At 48.3% G+C, this 17145-nt stretch overlaps 1 protein-coding gene across 2 annotated transcripts in view; it reads right to left on the bottom strand.

Moving 5' to 3' along the window:
* FGD1 (FYVE, RhoGEF and PH domain containing 1) overlaps positions 1–13089 on the bottom strand; it is a 41739-nt gene extending 28650 nt beyond the window's left edge. Inside the window, exon 1 of one of the 2 annotated variants that reach the window (XM_027053543.2) lies at positions 12008–13089. In XM_027053543.2, the coding sequence (XP_026909344.1) occupies positions 12008–12314 (307 nt within the window). In that variant the 5' untranslated portion in view covers positions 12315–13089. The remainder of the gene's footprint in view (positions 1–12007) is intronic. The other variant, XM_027053542.2, reaches the window with a different exon arrangement.
* Positions 13090–17145: the final 4056 nt, after the last annotated feature.

The raw sequence follows: 17145 nt of genomic DNA on the forward strand, positions 1-17145 counted from the left end.
CTCTCCTTGACAGCTCCTCAGATCAGGGCAGGATTCCTAGGACAGGTGGCATGGCAAAGAAAGACAATGGTACCCCATCCCCCAATTCAAATTCAATTCAAATTCAATTGAAAATACAAATCATACAAAACTGTAAAATAAGTGTTAAGAAGTATAATAGAGTTTTGAATTTTTCCATGACAATTTATTGTCATCGAAATAACAAAATCATTGTTGGTGGGAATGCAAGCTGGTGCAGACACTCTGGAAAACAGTATGGAGGTTCCTCAAAAAATTAAAAATAGAACTACCCTACAACCCAGCAATTGCACTACTAGGCATTTATCCAAGGGATACAGGTATGCTGCTTCAAAGGGACACATGCACCCCAATGTTTATAGTAGCTCTATCAACAATAGCCAAAGTATGGAAAGAGCCCAAATGTCCATCGATGGATGAACGGATAAAGAAGATGTGGTACATATACACAATGGAGTATTACTCAGCAATCAAAAAGAATGAAATCTTGCCATTTGCAACTACGTGCATGGAACTGGAGGGTATTATGCTAAGTGAAATTAGAGAAAGATAAATATCATATGACTTCACCCATATGAAGACTACAAGAGACAAAACAGATGAACATAAGGAAAGGGAACAAAAATACTATAAAAACAGGGAGGGGGGACAAAGTATAAGAGACTCATAAATATGGAGAACAAACAGAGGGTTATTGGAGGGGGTGTGGAAGGGGGAATGGGCTAAATTGGTAAGGGGCTAAATTGGTTAAGGAATCTACTGAAATCATTGTTGCAGTATGTGCTAACTAATTTGGATGTGAATTAAAAATAAATAGAATTTAAAAATAAATAAATAAATAAATAAATAAATAAATAAATAAATAAATAATGTAAAACACTTACTCATAATGTAAAACATATATGCCGGCATTAAAAAGATATTGAATTAAATAAACAATTTTGTTTGCTAAAAAAAAAAAAGAAAAGAAAAAAGAAATAAAAATCATTCCAAAAATTGTTTTTGGTTGCTGCATGCCCCTACTTGGCAGGTGCCCTGAGCACATGCTTTGGGGCTCCTGGCAGAACAAGTCTACTCTCTAGCTGTTTGCAGATAAGAGCTCCTCCATTTGCCCACTTCCACTGGAATGACCCTGCTTCTCCCTCACCTCTTTCTGGTAATTTCCGCTGCTAGCATGCCCCTTCCCTGGACAGCAACACCCCCTTTCCCACCTCCTAGCTGTAGCCTTGGCTCAATCTCAAGTCAGCTAATAGGGCCTCAGACTGGACCTCAGCTATTAACTCCATGGTGACCTGGGTAGTTGCTTTACAGCTCTGGACCCCAATTTCCCCATCTGCAAAATGGGGGAGAATATGTGTGTGTTCCTCATTTTGAGGACCTGGTGAGATGCTAGAGTGGACAGAAGCTGGCCCCAGCACTCAGGCCTCCTGACCTTTACTGCATGCTTCTCCCTACAGCCCCCAGATCTCAGCCTCTCCAGGCTAAGAGGTAGGCCCCAGGGACAGTTGGAATTCCTGGCAGTGGGGTGGGGTAGGGTGGGGTGGGGTGGGGTGGAGAAAGGGACCAGAGGGAGTGGAGAAGAAAGAACAACAGCAAATAAGAAAGTGCCTTTTGGAATGCCAGCTCTGTTGGTGGGGAAGGGGGAGTCCCTCACTTTGAGAAAAAAGCAGGGGATAAAGGCATAGCTGCCCCATGTCCTTCCACCTTGGCCTTGAATGTGAGGTTCAGTCCAGCTGCCCTACACCTTTTTGGCCAGACTGACCCAGGCCTTGCTTGGTCTGGCAGATGATCTCCATGAAAGTTCAAACACAAAGTTCTGTCAAGTGTGAGAAGGGCACTGGGAGCTATCTACAAGAACCCTGTGGGTAGTTCTGAAGGTTCCTTTCCTGAAGTGAACTGGTCTTCTGAACATAAGGACTCTGCAGAAAAACAGAGGCACCTTCTGCAGAGTGAAGGCACTTTTGGAAAGTGGGAGCCATTCTGGCAAATAAGGAGTTTTCTTCCTGCAAAGTAGAGAAACTTTCTATAAAAGGGAGGTCTCTTTGATACAAAGAATGCCCCTTCTGTAAAGGTAAGCAACTTCTCCATAGTGGAGGAGACTTCTTCAAAATGGAGGGACATTCTAAAATGCGAGGAGAGTTCTATAGACCTTTTTGTAAAATGGATGACCTGTCTGTAAATGAAGGACTCTTTGCCAAACAGAAGACTCTTCTGTAACATGGAGCAAGTCTCTTATAAAGTGAGGCCCCTTCTGTAAAGTGAAGGATGTTTCTGTAAAGTGTGGACCCTCATGGAAAGTGAACGCCTTTCTGTAAAATAGAACAGTATAAGACATTATGGAATGATAAGGACTGGAGTAAACTGGAGAGCACATGCATCCCCTGAAGTAGGGACAGTAGTTCCTCCCTTCTATCTAATTGTCACTTTGCAGTAACAGGGCCCTGTACTTTCAGATCTTCCAATATTTCAAGGAACCAGAAATCTAAACTTTTATGTGAAACCCCCTAGTCTTGAAAACAGTGAGTAGGCCAAGCAAAATTTGTAAGTCAAATTCAACTTGTGGGGCACCACTTTCTGATATCTGAAGTAGATGGTCCTTAAGGCCCCTTACACTTCTGCTGTTTACCTCCTGCCCTGACATGCTCTGGCTCTTGGGTGGCACCCTTGAAGGTCCCTTATTACACCCTCTGCTAGGGCCCAATCTCTTCTGGGCCTGACCAGGCTCAGGGAGCTAGCTCATGCAATACTTGTTGGCAGTTCCCTGAACTGGATTCTGCCTTTTGTTCTGCCTGGTCCAGTTCACACTTTGCCCTGTGCAAGGTGCCTGGAGAAGAGAGCAGGGGATTGCAAGAACTTTCAGAACTCTCTGGAACTCAAGGTATTCACTTTTTAGTGGAAGATATAAAGTATGGGGATTCAAGTGTTTGTTAAGCACCTACTCTGGGCTAGGCATTGTGTTGATGCTTTCCTGTAAGGGATCCTTCTAACAACCCTGTGTACTATTAGCTCCATTTTATAGGCACAAAAACTGAGATGCAGAGAAGCAAAATAACTTGTCTGAGGATACACAGTGAGAACTGGGACTGGATCCCAAGCATGTCTGTGTCCAGAGTCACAGAGCACATCCTCAGTCATTGTTTGCTGAATTGGGAAAGAAATCACATTTGAAGGGATGAGTGGGGATGACTTTCTAAAGGAGGTGGTTTTCAAGTTCAACCATCCAGAAAGGGGTGTAGGTTTTAGGTGGAATGGGCACAGTCCTACAGGCAAAGGAAGAAAAGTGAGCAATGGTGTCAATACTAGGGGTAGGGAGGTGAAGAGTATGTTTGAGGGCACAATGAACAGTCCTGGGTTAGTAAAAACATTCCGGAACAGGAGCAAGCAGCAGGAAGGGCCAAAAGACTAGCAGTCACCACCCCCCTCCACTGCCAGACACATACCAACCACAACCACAACCAAGATATAGACTCATAGGGGCCATACAGAGACAGACATTGGCACAGAAACACACACACACACACACACACAGACAAGATCTACAAACAGAAACTCACATGCAGAAACATCTAGAAACTCCCAGGGGCTGACAGAAACAAGGTGACACACAAGCAAGCAAATAGGAACATACAACAAATACAGACCCAAAGACACACATAGACACACAGATATATACAGACACACTCAAACGTATACATAGACATACAGAAATAAGAACATTAAGATATACACAAAACAGACCCTTGGGGATAAAGACAGCCAGGCAGCCAGGCACATGTGCATGCATGGCATGCACACACACACACACACACACACACACACACACACACACACCACACAACACACAGTCACATGGGAGCACAGGCAGCCCATCCCTCTTGCAGTTGCTGGATTGCTGTAAGGGCCTGGCCTTCTCCCAGTGTCTCTGGACCTGAGGCCAGAGAAGGATGGGGATGGTTGCTCCACCCCCAGGGGGGGCTGGGGACTTCAGAGGACAGGAAGGGAAGGGAGTGGAGCTGCAGCTGGGAGCACTGGGGGCAGTAATTACCCAGCTCTGGGGCTGCCACGCTGGCTGGATTTCCCTTCCTGTGAGGACAGAGCCACTAGGGAATGGCCCCTCTGACCCCTGCTGTGTGTGACCCCAGGGACCCAACATCCACCCATTTCCCTTCCACTCTCACCAGAAGCCTGGTCAAATTTGAGAGTTAGTAACACAGAAAGATTATGAGAGAAAAAGGCAGAGAGAGACAGAGACACTGGGACAAAGACAAGGAAGAACAAGACAGGAAAACTACAGAGAGCTGGACAGCTAGAGAGGGAAACTGTAAAACCAAAGCAAGTCAGAAGGGAGACAGAGACAGTGAGGGCTGCAGGCTCAGAGACGCAAGGGGGCAGAAACAAAAAGGGTGGGCCAGGGCCAGGGCCATTTGTTGAACATGGCTATAATGTGTCATGCTGAGAGCTGCGGGTTTTCTTTACCTGTGGCGTTTAATTCTTATGACAACACTCAGAGGTGGGCATAATAACCCCATTTTACAGATGAGAAAATTGAGGCACAGAGAGGTGAAGTGACTCACCCAAGGTCACACAAAGCTAGGAAGTGGCAGAGCTGCGTCTGGGGGGCTCTCACCACTGCCTGACTGTACCAGGGATTCAGGACCCAAACAGAGATCCCTGAAGGAATTCTCCAGAGAACAGAGCAGTCAGTAAGGCCTGGAGCCTGGAGCCCCTAGGCGATGCACACAGTAAGAAAGACCTAAACCTTCCCTGCCCCACTTCCTGCCGCCCCTGGGGCTGTGTCAACACCTGGAATGCATTAGTCTGGGAGGCCCCGCCTAGGGAAACTGGGAAGGAGCTGGGGAAGGGGGTGAGCAGGGAAGGTGAAGGTGAAGGCAAAGGTAGTGGTGTGGGCAGCTGCTGCGCACCTAACCGGCCCAAACGGAAGGGCTTCTTTGCCAGCTGCAGCTCCCAGGGGCCAACCCTGCCAGTCCTGCCTTTCCCACCGCCTTCCCTCTGTGACTTAACCCTTTCCATGCATGGGCTACAGGAAAGCGCCACAGAGGGCTAACAGCTGCCAGCACCGGGAAGAGCCTTCCATTCCCTCTGGGCCTCAGCCACACACCTATGCCCCTCACCCTCCTGACCTTAACTCTGGGGCCCAGGTGGGCACAGCTGATGCCTGCTGGGTACTGCCACCTCAATGCCCCATCTCCTGTCTTCAGGCTCCTCAGACTCAGTGCATCCCAAACCACACCCAGGCCCTAGTGGTTCCTCCTCCTGCCTTCCCCATCCCAACAGTGTTACATCCATCCACAAAGTTCCCCAAGCCAGAGGCTAGGCTTTCTCCTGGTCTCCTCCCTTTCCCTTAACTCACACAAGCAGGCAGACCCTAAGCCTTAGCAGACTCAACTTTCTTAGCTTTAGAGTCCATAAGCTTTTTCCCACTCTACCTTCCTAACTGGTTTCCCTCCACCCTCTCTACAAGATATTCTCCACACCACAACTATCTTATGAAAACAGTCTGCTTCAATTCCTGCAGCCTTGTGAAGGGTTCCCTTTGCCTCCCATATGAACTCCAACCTCCAGAGCTTGGGGACAAGTAAGGCCCAGCTCAAGAACACTTCCCTACCCCCACCCTCCAGCCACAATGGCCTCTTGTCTGTTCCTCGAAAGTGCTCTCTTCCGCCTGGGGCTTTGGCACATGTTGTTCCCATGGCCTGAACGGCTTTTCCGGCTTTTCCGCTTTGCCTTACCTCTGGACTCCTATTTATCCTTGGAGTCTCAACTCAAGTGCCCTCTTTTCCCTGCTTACCCCCCTCCTTATATGTTCGGCTGCATCTATGCTTGGAATTACTTGTTATGTAGATCTTCCCTGCTAGAAAGAAGCTCTATGAGCACAAGGATTGTGCCTGTCTTGTTGTACACCAAGCACCTTGCACAGGGCCAAGCACATAGTAGGTCCTCAATAGACATTTGTTGAATAAAGAAATGCCCTTCTTCCTCCCCTTTTACTTTACCTTATCTGCCAAGTATTTATTACCACGTATTTATTGATGCCATATTATTTGCCAGACAAATGTGATGACCAGGTCCCAGTGTTATAAATGGGGAAACTAAGGCCCTGGGAGGGGTAAGGAAAGCTACGGGCACAGTGAACTAATGGCAGAGCCAGGAGAGCTGAGACTCCTTCAGCTACTGCCCTGCATCCTTGTCTTCAGCTGTGTGTGTGTGTTTTGAGGCACCTTTTGGAGATGTGATGCCTTCCAGGCCCAAGGAACTGGGTATTAGAGCCCAGAGAGGCTGGACTCACTGCTCCAACATATCTGCATTCTCCAGAGGGGGAAACATAACTCTGCATGGCTGGCCAATGGCAGACAGTGCTTCCTGCCCTCATTCCAGACAGGTCCTAGCCCCACCCAGCCAGGATCTGGCCAGCTCCACATCTGCCTAAGGCATTTAGCTAACTGGCCCCCAGAAAGTCCTGGTTGGAATCTGTCTGGGACACAGCTGCCACTCTCCCTTGAGGAAGCAGGTAGCTCCAGCCGGGCCCTCCCACAGGGACAGAGGCACCTGAAAGGGCCAAGGAAGGGCGTGCCAACCATCTGCAACCTGGGAACTGCAATTCTTTTAGTCCTGTCAGGGAAGTCCTTTTCCCAGCTATCCAGAGTCTTTATATTTTGTTGTGTTTGTTTGGAAGGCCTCAGCTGACTGAACCAAATCTGGGTCTTTTCCCAGACATTCCCCTGGAATCCTAAACTGCTGCTCTTCAAAAATCCCCAGCAGAGCCCACCACCCCTCCTGTCATGAGCCCCCTCTTGTTTCCATAAGCGACCTCCTTCTATGGCCTCACAGGATGCCTTCAAAATGGAGAACATGGAGGGAGCCACAAGAATTTACTTTACGAATGTTTCATTTGCTTTTAAGGAGTATTCCCTGAGTTCTTTGCAACAGCAAATACCCTGGGTATATGTGAAATGGGCCTCAGCTTTATGCAAATGTGCTTTAAAAACTGCTCTCCCTCCCCAAGGCATTTCTAAGGCAACATTTGGTCAGGTAATGAATGATCCAACTGGGTGTGGATCATAGATAGTGGATCACTATCTATGTCTTTCAGGGATGGGACTGGCCCCAGAACCCCACACACTTTTCCCCATGAGCTGCTTTGTGATCCATGGTATGCATTGGTGGTGGGAATTCCCAAACATATATTGCCAAGACCTCTCTCTTCTGAGCTTTCCAACCCTCCATCCAAATGTCTGCTGGCCACTTCCACCTGGATGTCCCCCAAAGCCTTTCAAACTCAGTATCTTCCGTCAAACCTGCTCCTTCTCTTGCATGTAGATGGCCTCCCCACCATCCATTGGGCCACTGTAGTTGGTTTCAGACAAGAACACACAAACTCATCCTGGACTTTTCTTTCTTCCTTGGCCTCTACATCCAAGCCACCACCAAGGCCTGTTCATGTTAGCACCTAAATATCTCTCTGATCTTATTGTCTTTACCTGCCACCACTCTAAACCAAACTATAATTGCCTGTCACTGGGATGACTGCCTATCATCTCTGCTCCCATTCTTGTGCCCCTACCATCCACTCTCCACAAGTAGCTATGGGGATCTCTCAAACACCTACATCTGAGCACATCATTCCTCTGCTTAATAAACCCTTCAATGGTTCCCCTTTGCCCTAGGATAAAGTCCCTTTCCCAGGCATATCCCTTACTCCTCTCAACACCAGTCCCAGTTCCCAGGATGCCCCATGTTTCAGTGCCTTTGCTCCTACTGAAATTCTTACCTTAACTGCCCTTCATGTTCCTCTTAGCTCTACAAACCTTGCTGACACTCCCTAGAGCTCTTCCTTTGGGCCAGGCCCTGTGATGGGTACTTCTGATGCCTGTTTCCTCTGCCTAGAGTCCCAAAACTGCAACTGCTTTCCAGCTTGAAGTGCCAGATGGCAGCTATTCATGAGAGCTAAGCATAGATGGTAAACTGAGGCAGCTGGTATTTGTGTGTATGTGAGTAAGGGGCTGACTCCCTTTAGCTTAGATCCCATGCCTTCCTTTGGGGTTGGGAGAGAGGGAGGTAGGCCCACATAGGGTCCTGAGGAGAGGGCCTTAGAGGGGAGGCCAATGCATTCTCCAGGCCTTAATCAGGCTGACTCACTGTAGGACCATGAGTAAACTGCCTCTCTGAGCCTCTACTACCTCTACTAAAAATCAGTTCCCACTCTAGACTGTGCATCAGAATCACCTGGGGAATTTTAAATAGATTCCTGGATTGCAACCCCAAGATTCTGGGGCTCTGAGGTGGAGTCTGGGAATCAGTTATTTTTTCAAAGTCAATAAGGGATTCTGATTTTCACCCAGTTTGGGAAACCCAGAACCAGATGGTGTCTAGGGCCCTTTCCAGCTCCAATTCTAACTCTTGGAGTCTCTGATGATGCCCTAGGCTCCAAATTAGAAGAAGCCAGCCTTCTTTCTGCCCCTCTCAATTGGCTTAGTTCTTTACTACCCATGAAAAGACTCTTATATCAAGTGCAACTGTTTTGACTGAGACACAGGCCCCAAGCTACTCCCCACATAGCATCTGGAAGGATATTCCAGGCTTCAAATCTAGAATAGGGTAGGGTTTCCCCCAAATCTCTATGAGCACACCTACAGCTGGAAACTCTCTCAAAACCCTCTCTGGTATCTCACTGGGTTATCTCAGTAACCCAATTAGGCCTTAGGTTTTATCAACCTGGAAAATGGGTATAAAAACGATCGCCCCTTTCCCTACCAATAATCAGGGTAACTAAAAGAGAAAGCACTTTGAAGTAATTGAAGGTTTTTCACATGGATAAGATGTGACTATAGTTGACCCTTGAACAGCACGGTATGAACTGCACAGGTTCACTTACACATGGATTTTTTTTTATAAATACAATACAGTCCCATAAATGTATTTCTTCTTCTTTATGATTTTCTTAATAACATTTTCTTTCCTCTAGCTTACTTTAAGCATGCAGTATATAATACATATACAAAAAGATGTGGGAATTGACTGTTTATGTTATTGGTAAGGATTCTGGTCAAAAGTAGGCTATTAATAGTTATGTTTTTGGGGAGTCAAAAGTTATACATAGATGTTTGGCTGTGCAAGTAGGGGCATGGGGCTTGGTGCCCCTAACCCCCACATTGTTCAAGAGTCAGTTGTATTATTTTAAAAAGCACCACCCTCCCCCGATTGTCCACTGGCCCCTAAGGATAGTGATTCAATAAAGGCCTCAGCAGTCTGAGGGAGGAAGTCGGCAGGCACACAGAAATCTTAACATGTGGACTAAAATGTTTCAACCCTTTAATTGAGAGGACTCTCTCTCTCTCTCTCTCTCTCACACACACACACACACACACACACACACACTGCAACCACCAACCCTGCGCTTCTTGGGCCAATTATAGGCGAGTCCTGTAGAGAGAGAAGCAAGTCACTTGTGCCTACCCCTGGGCAGGCTGGGCAGTGGGGGAGGCGGGCCTCTCACACCCCATGCTGCTGTGAATCACATGGCCCAGCGCCTGCTTTGCCAGGGCCTGAGTAATATCTCCGCCTCCTCTTCAGAAGGTTTTTCTCTCTTTTTTTAAATTTTATTTTATTCTGCAAGCTTCTCACCAGTATCTCATAGACTCCTCATGGCATTCTCTAGATGAGGAAATTGAGGCTCAGATAAGGGAACTCACTCAGTGTCACACAGTGAGTCAGCTAGGAATGGTTGGATGGGAAGTCAGGTCTTTCCCTGACACTTTTTATCATGTAGTATATTAAAAAAAGACACCTACACAGGCAGGGACTTCACTGGGAAAAAGGATCCTGGAAACTTTTTTGCTCTTTTGGGCAGGAGGGGAATAGTTCAGGATGGGTATTGTGATTGGTAATTAGTAAGGATTGGTGGAGTGGGAAGGCAACTCAGAATCACCACCATGTATCAATCAGAGGTTATTGACCAAGGGTCTAGACACTGCCCAGCTACTGACTCCCAGACCAAGAGCATCTAGAGGGCAGGAATTCAGTTGTCCTTCTCTAAGCCTATAGTTACTGAGGGCTTATTATGCGCTCCCTTCATGTCTGTTCAGGCATTTGTTCAACAAGGATTTATTAAGCACCTACTGTGTGTTAGGCACTGCACTAGTCACTGGGGATACAACAGTGAACAAAACAGATACAATCCCCTTGCCCTCACAGAACTCACATTCTAGTGGAGGAAGATGGGCCATAAACAAGTAGACACAATAAGATAATTTCAGACTGTACTAAGTGCAAGGATGGAAGCACACAGGCAACTGTGATGGAGACTCACAAGTGTTCCCCCCCCCACACACACAAAGTGGTCAGGGAAGGTCTCTTGGAGGAGGTGACATCTGAGCTGAGACCTGAAAGATGAGGAACAAGCCAGATGGAGAGCAGGGGGAAGAGCTGCCAGGCAGAGGGAAAAGAAGATGCAAAGACCCTGAGGTGGGAGTCCTTCTGGCATGTTTCGAGATCTGAAAGGAGGTGCTACAGTAAAGTGGGTGAGTAGCCTGCTCCATACAGCATCTGTCAAGGGGTGTTTGGAAAGCCAGCAGGAGCAACATGCAGGACAGGGTGTTAAAGGCCTCTTATCAGTTGGATATCTCCAGCCCACGAAGAGGAAGCCCCTGGAAACTCTCAGAGGTTCCATAACTAGCCCAAGGTCACAACACAGTAAGGGGCACGTCTTTCCAGTGCTTTATGCTTCACTACTGCTAATTGTGCTGGGCCATAGTCCCAGAGACCTATGGAGCCTGGGATATGAGCCCTGGGGGGTCCCAGAGGCTCAGCAGCTCTGTCAGTGTTGCCCAGTGGAAGGCAGACTAGAAATAACACTGCTCTTTCTCTGTGGCTCCTGGGCTCAGGTCCACATGGGGATGTCCCCAGATGGGGGAAGCCATGCTGGACTCATTGGACACTCAGGTCTGTGCAGTTCAGAGGCCTCTCCAGGCAACAGCCTATGGCCCCAGCCTCACCTAGAGCTGCTCCACCTCTGCAAATCCAAGTTCAAGCATCCTGGTTTCTCTTCACAACCATCCTTGAAGCCCTGCAGCTCTACAGCTCTGCTACAACTGGCTTCTGCTCCCACCCCTTCTGCTGTCTCCTTACCTAGCAACCCTTCCAGCCCTCCCCTCCAGGTTGACCCCCAAGGCCCACCTCTTTCACCTCTCTCTCTCATCAGCACCTTCTACTCCCTCCTTCCCTTGTCCTCCCGCCACACACACCTTGGCAAAACCCCAACCTTGGATCAATCCACCATCCCTCTTTTTTTTTCCACTCATACTCCAGAGCTGCTGAGCTGAACAGTACAGGAGAAAATCACATAAGCAGAAGGCTTGGCATTTACTTTCATGGTCTCCAACCTCAGTTTGGGGAAAGAGAAAGACCACAGACTTTGTACTCAAATATATCTGGTTTTGAATCCTGGCTCCATACTAGCTGTGGGACCTTGGGCAAGTTACTCAACTTCTCTGGGCTTCAGTTTCCTACCCTACAAAATGATACCTACTTCACAGGAGGCTCCTGAAGATGAAATGAGAATCCATGTAAAGCACGCAGCCCAGTGCTTGGCACAATGTAAGCGCTTGGCAAATGGGAGACTCCTCTCCTATTCCCCCAAACAAACACTGTTCCCCCAACCAAATTCCTCTTACTCCCTTGCAATCCTGCCCGTTTTTCTTGGGAGTGCTCCCTCTCCCATTAGTCTCAGCGGATAGAAGATAAGGGGGTGGGAAGGGTTGAGGGGGCAAGGGGACAGAGAGAGAAGACCGCGGGCAGAGGTTGAAAGGACTGGACGGAAGAGGAGCGAGGGAAGGGGGTGGGGGTTGAGAAGACTCGAAGGGCCAGGGTGAGCGGGTCGGCCCCGAGGTGGGGCTTAGAGGGCCCGAGAACAAGAACCCACTTCCAGTACCAGGCCCGTGGCCCGGGCTCCCATGCTCTCTCGATCACTCACCAGGCCGGGGCTGTGAACCCTCTAGGTGGTAGGAGAAGCGTAGGGCCCTGTGGTGCTGTGGACTGGGGCCGCAGGGTAAGACCCGGGGGCCTGGAACAGCGCCCAGGCTGGCGTCCGATGGTCCGGCAAATTGGGGATCCAGGGGGCCGCCGAGAGCCGAGCCTGCGCCCCTAAGCACCGGCAGTCCGGGCTCAGAGGCTCCAGGGTCCGTGTCGGCAGTGACCAGAGGAGCGGCGCCGGGGAGGTTCGTGGTTGGATGTTCGGGCTCCGAAGGCCCGGCACCCCCCGGGGCTCGGTGGCCATGCATGGTCCGGGCCTGGGCGCGGGGCCCGGGCTCCCCGCTTGGCTCCAGCTCCTGGGGCGGAGGCGCAGGCGGAGGAGGCCGGGCGCCGGGCGAAGCGGCGGCCTCAGGCTCGGGGGGCGGGGCTGCGGGCTCAGCCCCACTGCGGAGACTTAAGCCCCCGGCCCCGGCCCGGGCCAGCAGCCTTGGCAGCAGTGGCAGTACCAGCAGCAGCAGCAGCCACCGCTGCTGCCGTGCCAGGCATCTCCGGCCCGGGCCCCGCGCGGGGATTGGGCTCGGCGAGGCCGGGGGCCCGCTGAGGAGCGCTTGTCTATGCGGCTGCAGCTGGGTGAGGGTCGGTGGGCTGCGCTCGGCGCGGGCTCTCTTGTAAGAGGCAAGCCACTTCCGTGGCCCCGGGGCGAGCGGTCGGTCTGTTTAGAGTGCAGGGTCTCTTTCTCCCCGAATGGGAATCGATCTGGGCTCTTCTGACTGGTCGGAAAGGGTTCTTCCTCCCGCCGCAGCGGAGGCTGGGGGGCGGAGGGGAAGGGAAGGGAGGGCAGGACGGGGGAGGGAGGGAGGAGAGGACGGCGGTGGCGGGGGGCGCGCGTGTGCGTCGCGCGCTTAGGCTGCGGGGCTCGCCCTCAGCCAATCCCTCCGGACGAAGCTTCAGCCGCGGGGGCAGGGTAACAGCTTCGGCCTAGGTCTCCGCGGCGGCCGGCAGGAAGGAGCCGTAGAAGGGGGGTGGGGAGGCGGGACCCGTGGCTGAGGCAGCCGCCGCCACAGCGGCGCTGGGACCCAGTTACCCGGGCCCCGCCCCCTCGCCCGGGATTTGCTCTTGGGCACGCCCCCTCACTCCAACCCGCCTCACTTCTCTCGGTGACCGCCCTCAAAGGCCCTCCTTCTCCCCCTTAAAAATTTCCCTCAGCCTTCATTCCCTATACCCCAACCTTCAGTCCCACATAGGCAAGTCTCTGAGCTCAAGCCCCAAATCTGCCTTTCTGTCCCTCTCTCAGGTCATCTTCTCTCTGCTCATCCTTCAATCTCTTTTCCAGAAACCTTTCCACAGGTTCCAGAGTCTCCCTAGTGCTTGGCTCATAGAGGACTTGTCTTTGATACACTTCTCTCCGCTCAAACTAGACCTTATGGTCCTTTACTTCGCCACTCTCCCGCCAATAACTTCAGTTCTCAGGATTATTGCATCCGCTTGGCAACATCCCAACCTTGGATCAGCCCAACTGTCCGCCTTTTCCATGCCTGTGCAAAGGCCGCTAAACACTGCTGGAGAAAAGTATTCAGGCTCACAGATTTGTGCCACTATAAACTCATGGTCTTCAGCTTCTACCACGCCCTCAGTACTGACCCACAACCCTACTGTGTTCCGAGGCTGTTCTCTCTCCCACCTCCACAGCAGCCCTTTCAAACCTCTCTTCTCAAACCACCAACTTCTCTATCTGCTCCTAAGCCTTAGCAGATGACCTCCACCTCCTACTTTACAGAATAAACAGAGGTCACTGAAAGGAAGTTCTTGACTTCTTGCTACCAAACCTACAGAGTCCGTGCTCCTTCCCTTCATCATCTAACCATACTCAGGTCTCTTCCATCTGAAAACAAGTAAACAATTACTGAAAGGTCTCCCTCTCCAACCACCACCCTCTCTTCTCCGCTCTATAAACTCCTCAGAAGAGTTGCCTACACTTAACTGTCTCAGTTTTCCCACTTCCCACTTATCTTTCAACCCACTCCAATTTGCCTCCACTACTTGCCTAATACTGCTCTCATCAAAGTCTGCCACAGCCTATGTCACAAAATCTAATAGAATTTTTTCAAAGGCTATCCTACTTGACTTCTTCTTAGTATTTGGCACTTGTGACCACTCCCTCCTCCTTAAGCCACTTCCATGATACCACACTCTCATTTTTCTCCTGCTGCCTTGGTTAAATTCCTTTACTTTCCAGGCTCCTCTTTGTCCAACCCTTAAATGTTGGTGTTCCTTAGGGATTTGGCCTGAGCTCTCGTCTTCTCTATCTGTGTTCTTTTCTTCAATTATTACATTCACTCCCATGGCTTCAATTATCATCTCTTTGCTGATGACTCCCAAAGTGACACCTCTTGAGGTCCAGCGAGTTCTGACCCATGCATTCAACTGGTTATTAGACAGCTCTACCTGACTACTCCAGAAATACCTAAAACCTTTTCATCACCTCAAGTCATCCTCCTCCCAACCTGTTTGTCCTTCTTTGTACATCACTTTTGTGAATGACCCCAGTCAAAGCAGAAGCCTGAGTTACACCCCTGACTCTTCTCTCTCCTCCACCCCCATGTAATCACCAGATCTTGTCATTTTTACCTCCCGAATATCTCCCAAATTTATTTATGTAGTCTCTTCACTTCTCCTGATACGACCCTAGTGTCAGCCAGCACCACATCTAACCTGAAATACTGTCACAGTCTCCCTGTTTCAGTTTTGTTCCCTGGAATCCCTTCTCTACACTGTAGGCAGTATGATCTCTTGAAAAAGTAAATCAACTCATATCACTCTCATGCTTAGAACCCTTTGATGAGCCCCCACTGGCTCAAAAGGAAACCTACCTTCTTCAACAGGGAAGTAAGCTGGGCCCTTGATGATTTGTTTGGCCACTGCCAGCCTCTCAGACTTCATTCTTGGGTCTAAGTTTAAAAGTCTTAGACCATTCCTTAGTGTCTCTAGCCTCTGAGTCTTTGTATATGCTGTTGCCTCTGTGTGAAACTCTCCACATTTCCCTAATTCCACTTCATTTGTTCTTCAGATCTCTGCTTATTTGATGAATATCTTTTGGAGCATACACCATGGGCCAGGCACCTTGTGAGGCACTAGCTATGCAGTAGTGAATGAGACAGACATGAACAAGGCCATGAGTTTATGGTCTGGTGCTGGAAAGGACAGGAGGTAAACAAACACATAATTATAACACATAAACACACACATAATTACAAATTGTGATAAGCTTATATAAAGAAATAGAACAGGGTGATAGGAAGGAGAAAAATGGGTGGGGACAATTTAGTCTGAGGGGGTCAGGCAAGACCTGATATTTAAGCTGAGATGTGAAGGGGTGGGAGTTAGCAGATGATGAGTGGAGGCAAAAGTGTTTCATACAGAGGACAGAGCAAGTGGGAAGGCCCTAGGCAGAAGGGGAAATGGTATACTTAGGAACTGCAGGAAGGCCAGTGTGGCTGGAGCATAGTGAGCTGAGAGTAAGAGGAGTGGGATATGTACTCAAAGAAGTAGGCAGGAGCCAAATTATGTAGGGCTTTATAGGACATGGGAAGGAGAAAGGATCTTATTTCTATGAGCAGTGGAAAGGTATTGAAGCAGTACTTTTAAATGTATGTCAAATTGCAGAAGGTACTGAAATCAATTTGAGAAAAGAATAGAAAATATCAATGTATGATAGAATTGTGTAGGAGGGTAAGTTTGTTTCATGAAATTTGGTTTCAGTTTGTGTCATATTAAATGGATCATGATAAAATAGTATCTCTTTTGTAGATAATTCACATCTCCCAAATGCTGAAATACACTACATTGAAAGGTTTTTAATTTGGGATTGACATGGTATAATTAAAAAAAAAGTGCTTTGGCTTCTGTGGATTGGATTGGAAGTGGGAAAGATTAGAAGTGTACTGCAGTCAGAGATAATGGTAAGTAGACTAAAGTGGTGGCTGTGGAGATGGAGAGATGTAGACAGATTTGAGAGATATTTAGAACTGAAAGGGGTTGGTATGGTGGCTTGGGGTGGGAGGGAGAGGGAGGCATCAAAAATGCATCCTAGGGATCTGACATGGGCTAGGTCATTCACTGTGATGAAGAAGACAGAAAGAACAGGTTTTCAGAGGGAAGATCAAGGGTTCAATTCTATACTTCCTTAAGATAATCAAGTGGAGAAGTTAAAGCAGGTAATGGTATATACATCCCAGGGAAGAGGTCTGGGTTTCAGATATAAATGAGGGTTGTGAGTATAGAGATGGCATTAAAAGTCATGAAAGAAGAGGTCAGTCTGAAACAGAGCAAAGAGAAAGGAAGAGGATCCTTGACTGAGCTCCAAGGAACTCCAATGATAGAAATTGGGTGAAGGAGCAGGAGGTGGCAAAGATACTGAGAAAGAGGTAAAAGAGATAGGGACATAACTAGGGTTGTGTTGAGATTTTTAAAAAGAGTACTGAGAAGTCAACTGAGATAAGGATTGAAAAGGGCCCATTGGATATGGCAACATGGATACTGGTAGTGACCTTGATAGTAGTTTTGGTGCAGTGGTAGGGGTGAACACCAGAATGAATGAAGAGGGAATGGATACACCATTGGTAGGAATGTAAATTGATACAACTACTCTAGAAAAAGTTGGACATTTTTTAGTAAAGCTGAATGATGCACATACTCTATGATCCAGCCTTTTAAGGTGCATATCCTAGAGCAGTGGTTCTCACAGTGTGGTCTGGATTAAACTGGGGGCAGAAGCGGGGGGGCAGGGAGCCAAAACAATAATACTAGTAAGGTGTTATTTACTTCTTTTACCCCCATTCTCTCAAGAATGTAAAATGGAGTTTTCTAGATATCAAACAGATTGAACACAGAAGCAGATATGAGAATCCAGCTGCCTTCTATTAAGCAATACAGTAAAGAGATTTGCAAAATTTTAAAACAATGCCACTCTTCTCACTGAATTATTCTTTGTTTTGGAAAATACTTATTCTTCATAAAATATTTATTTAAATATGATGTAATTATTGTTATTTTAAAAGTAAATACTTAAGCTTTTGCAGTTTTAATTTCTAATGCAACAAGTATCAATTGATATAACCCACATTTATGAAAACTCTTTGG

Source organism: Acinonyx jubatus, chromosome X (assembly GCF_027475565.1).
Source record: "Acinonyx jubatus isolate Ajub_Pintada_27869175 chromosome X, VMU_Ajub_asm_v1.0, whole genome shotgun sequence".
Taxonomy (NCBI): domain Eukaryota; kingdom Metazoa; phylum Chordata; class Mammalia; order Carnivora; family Felidae; genus Acinonyx; species Acinonyx jubatus.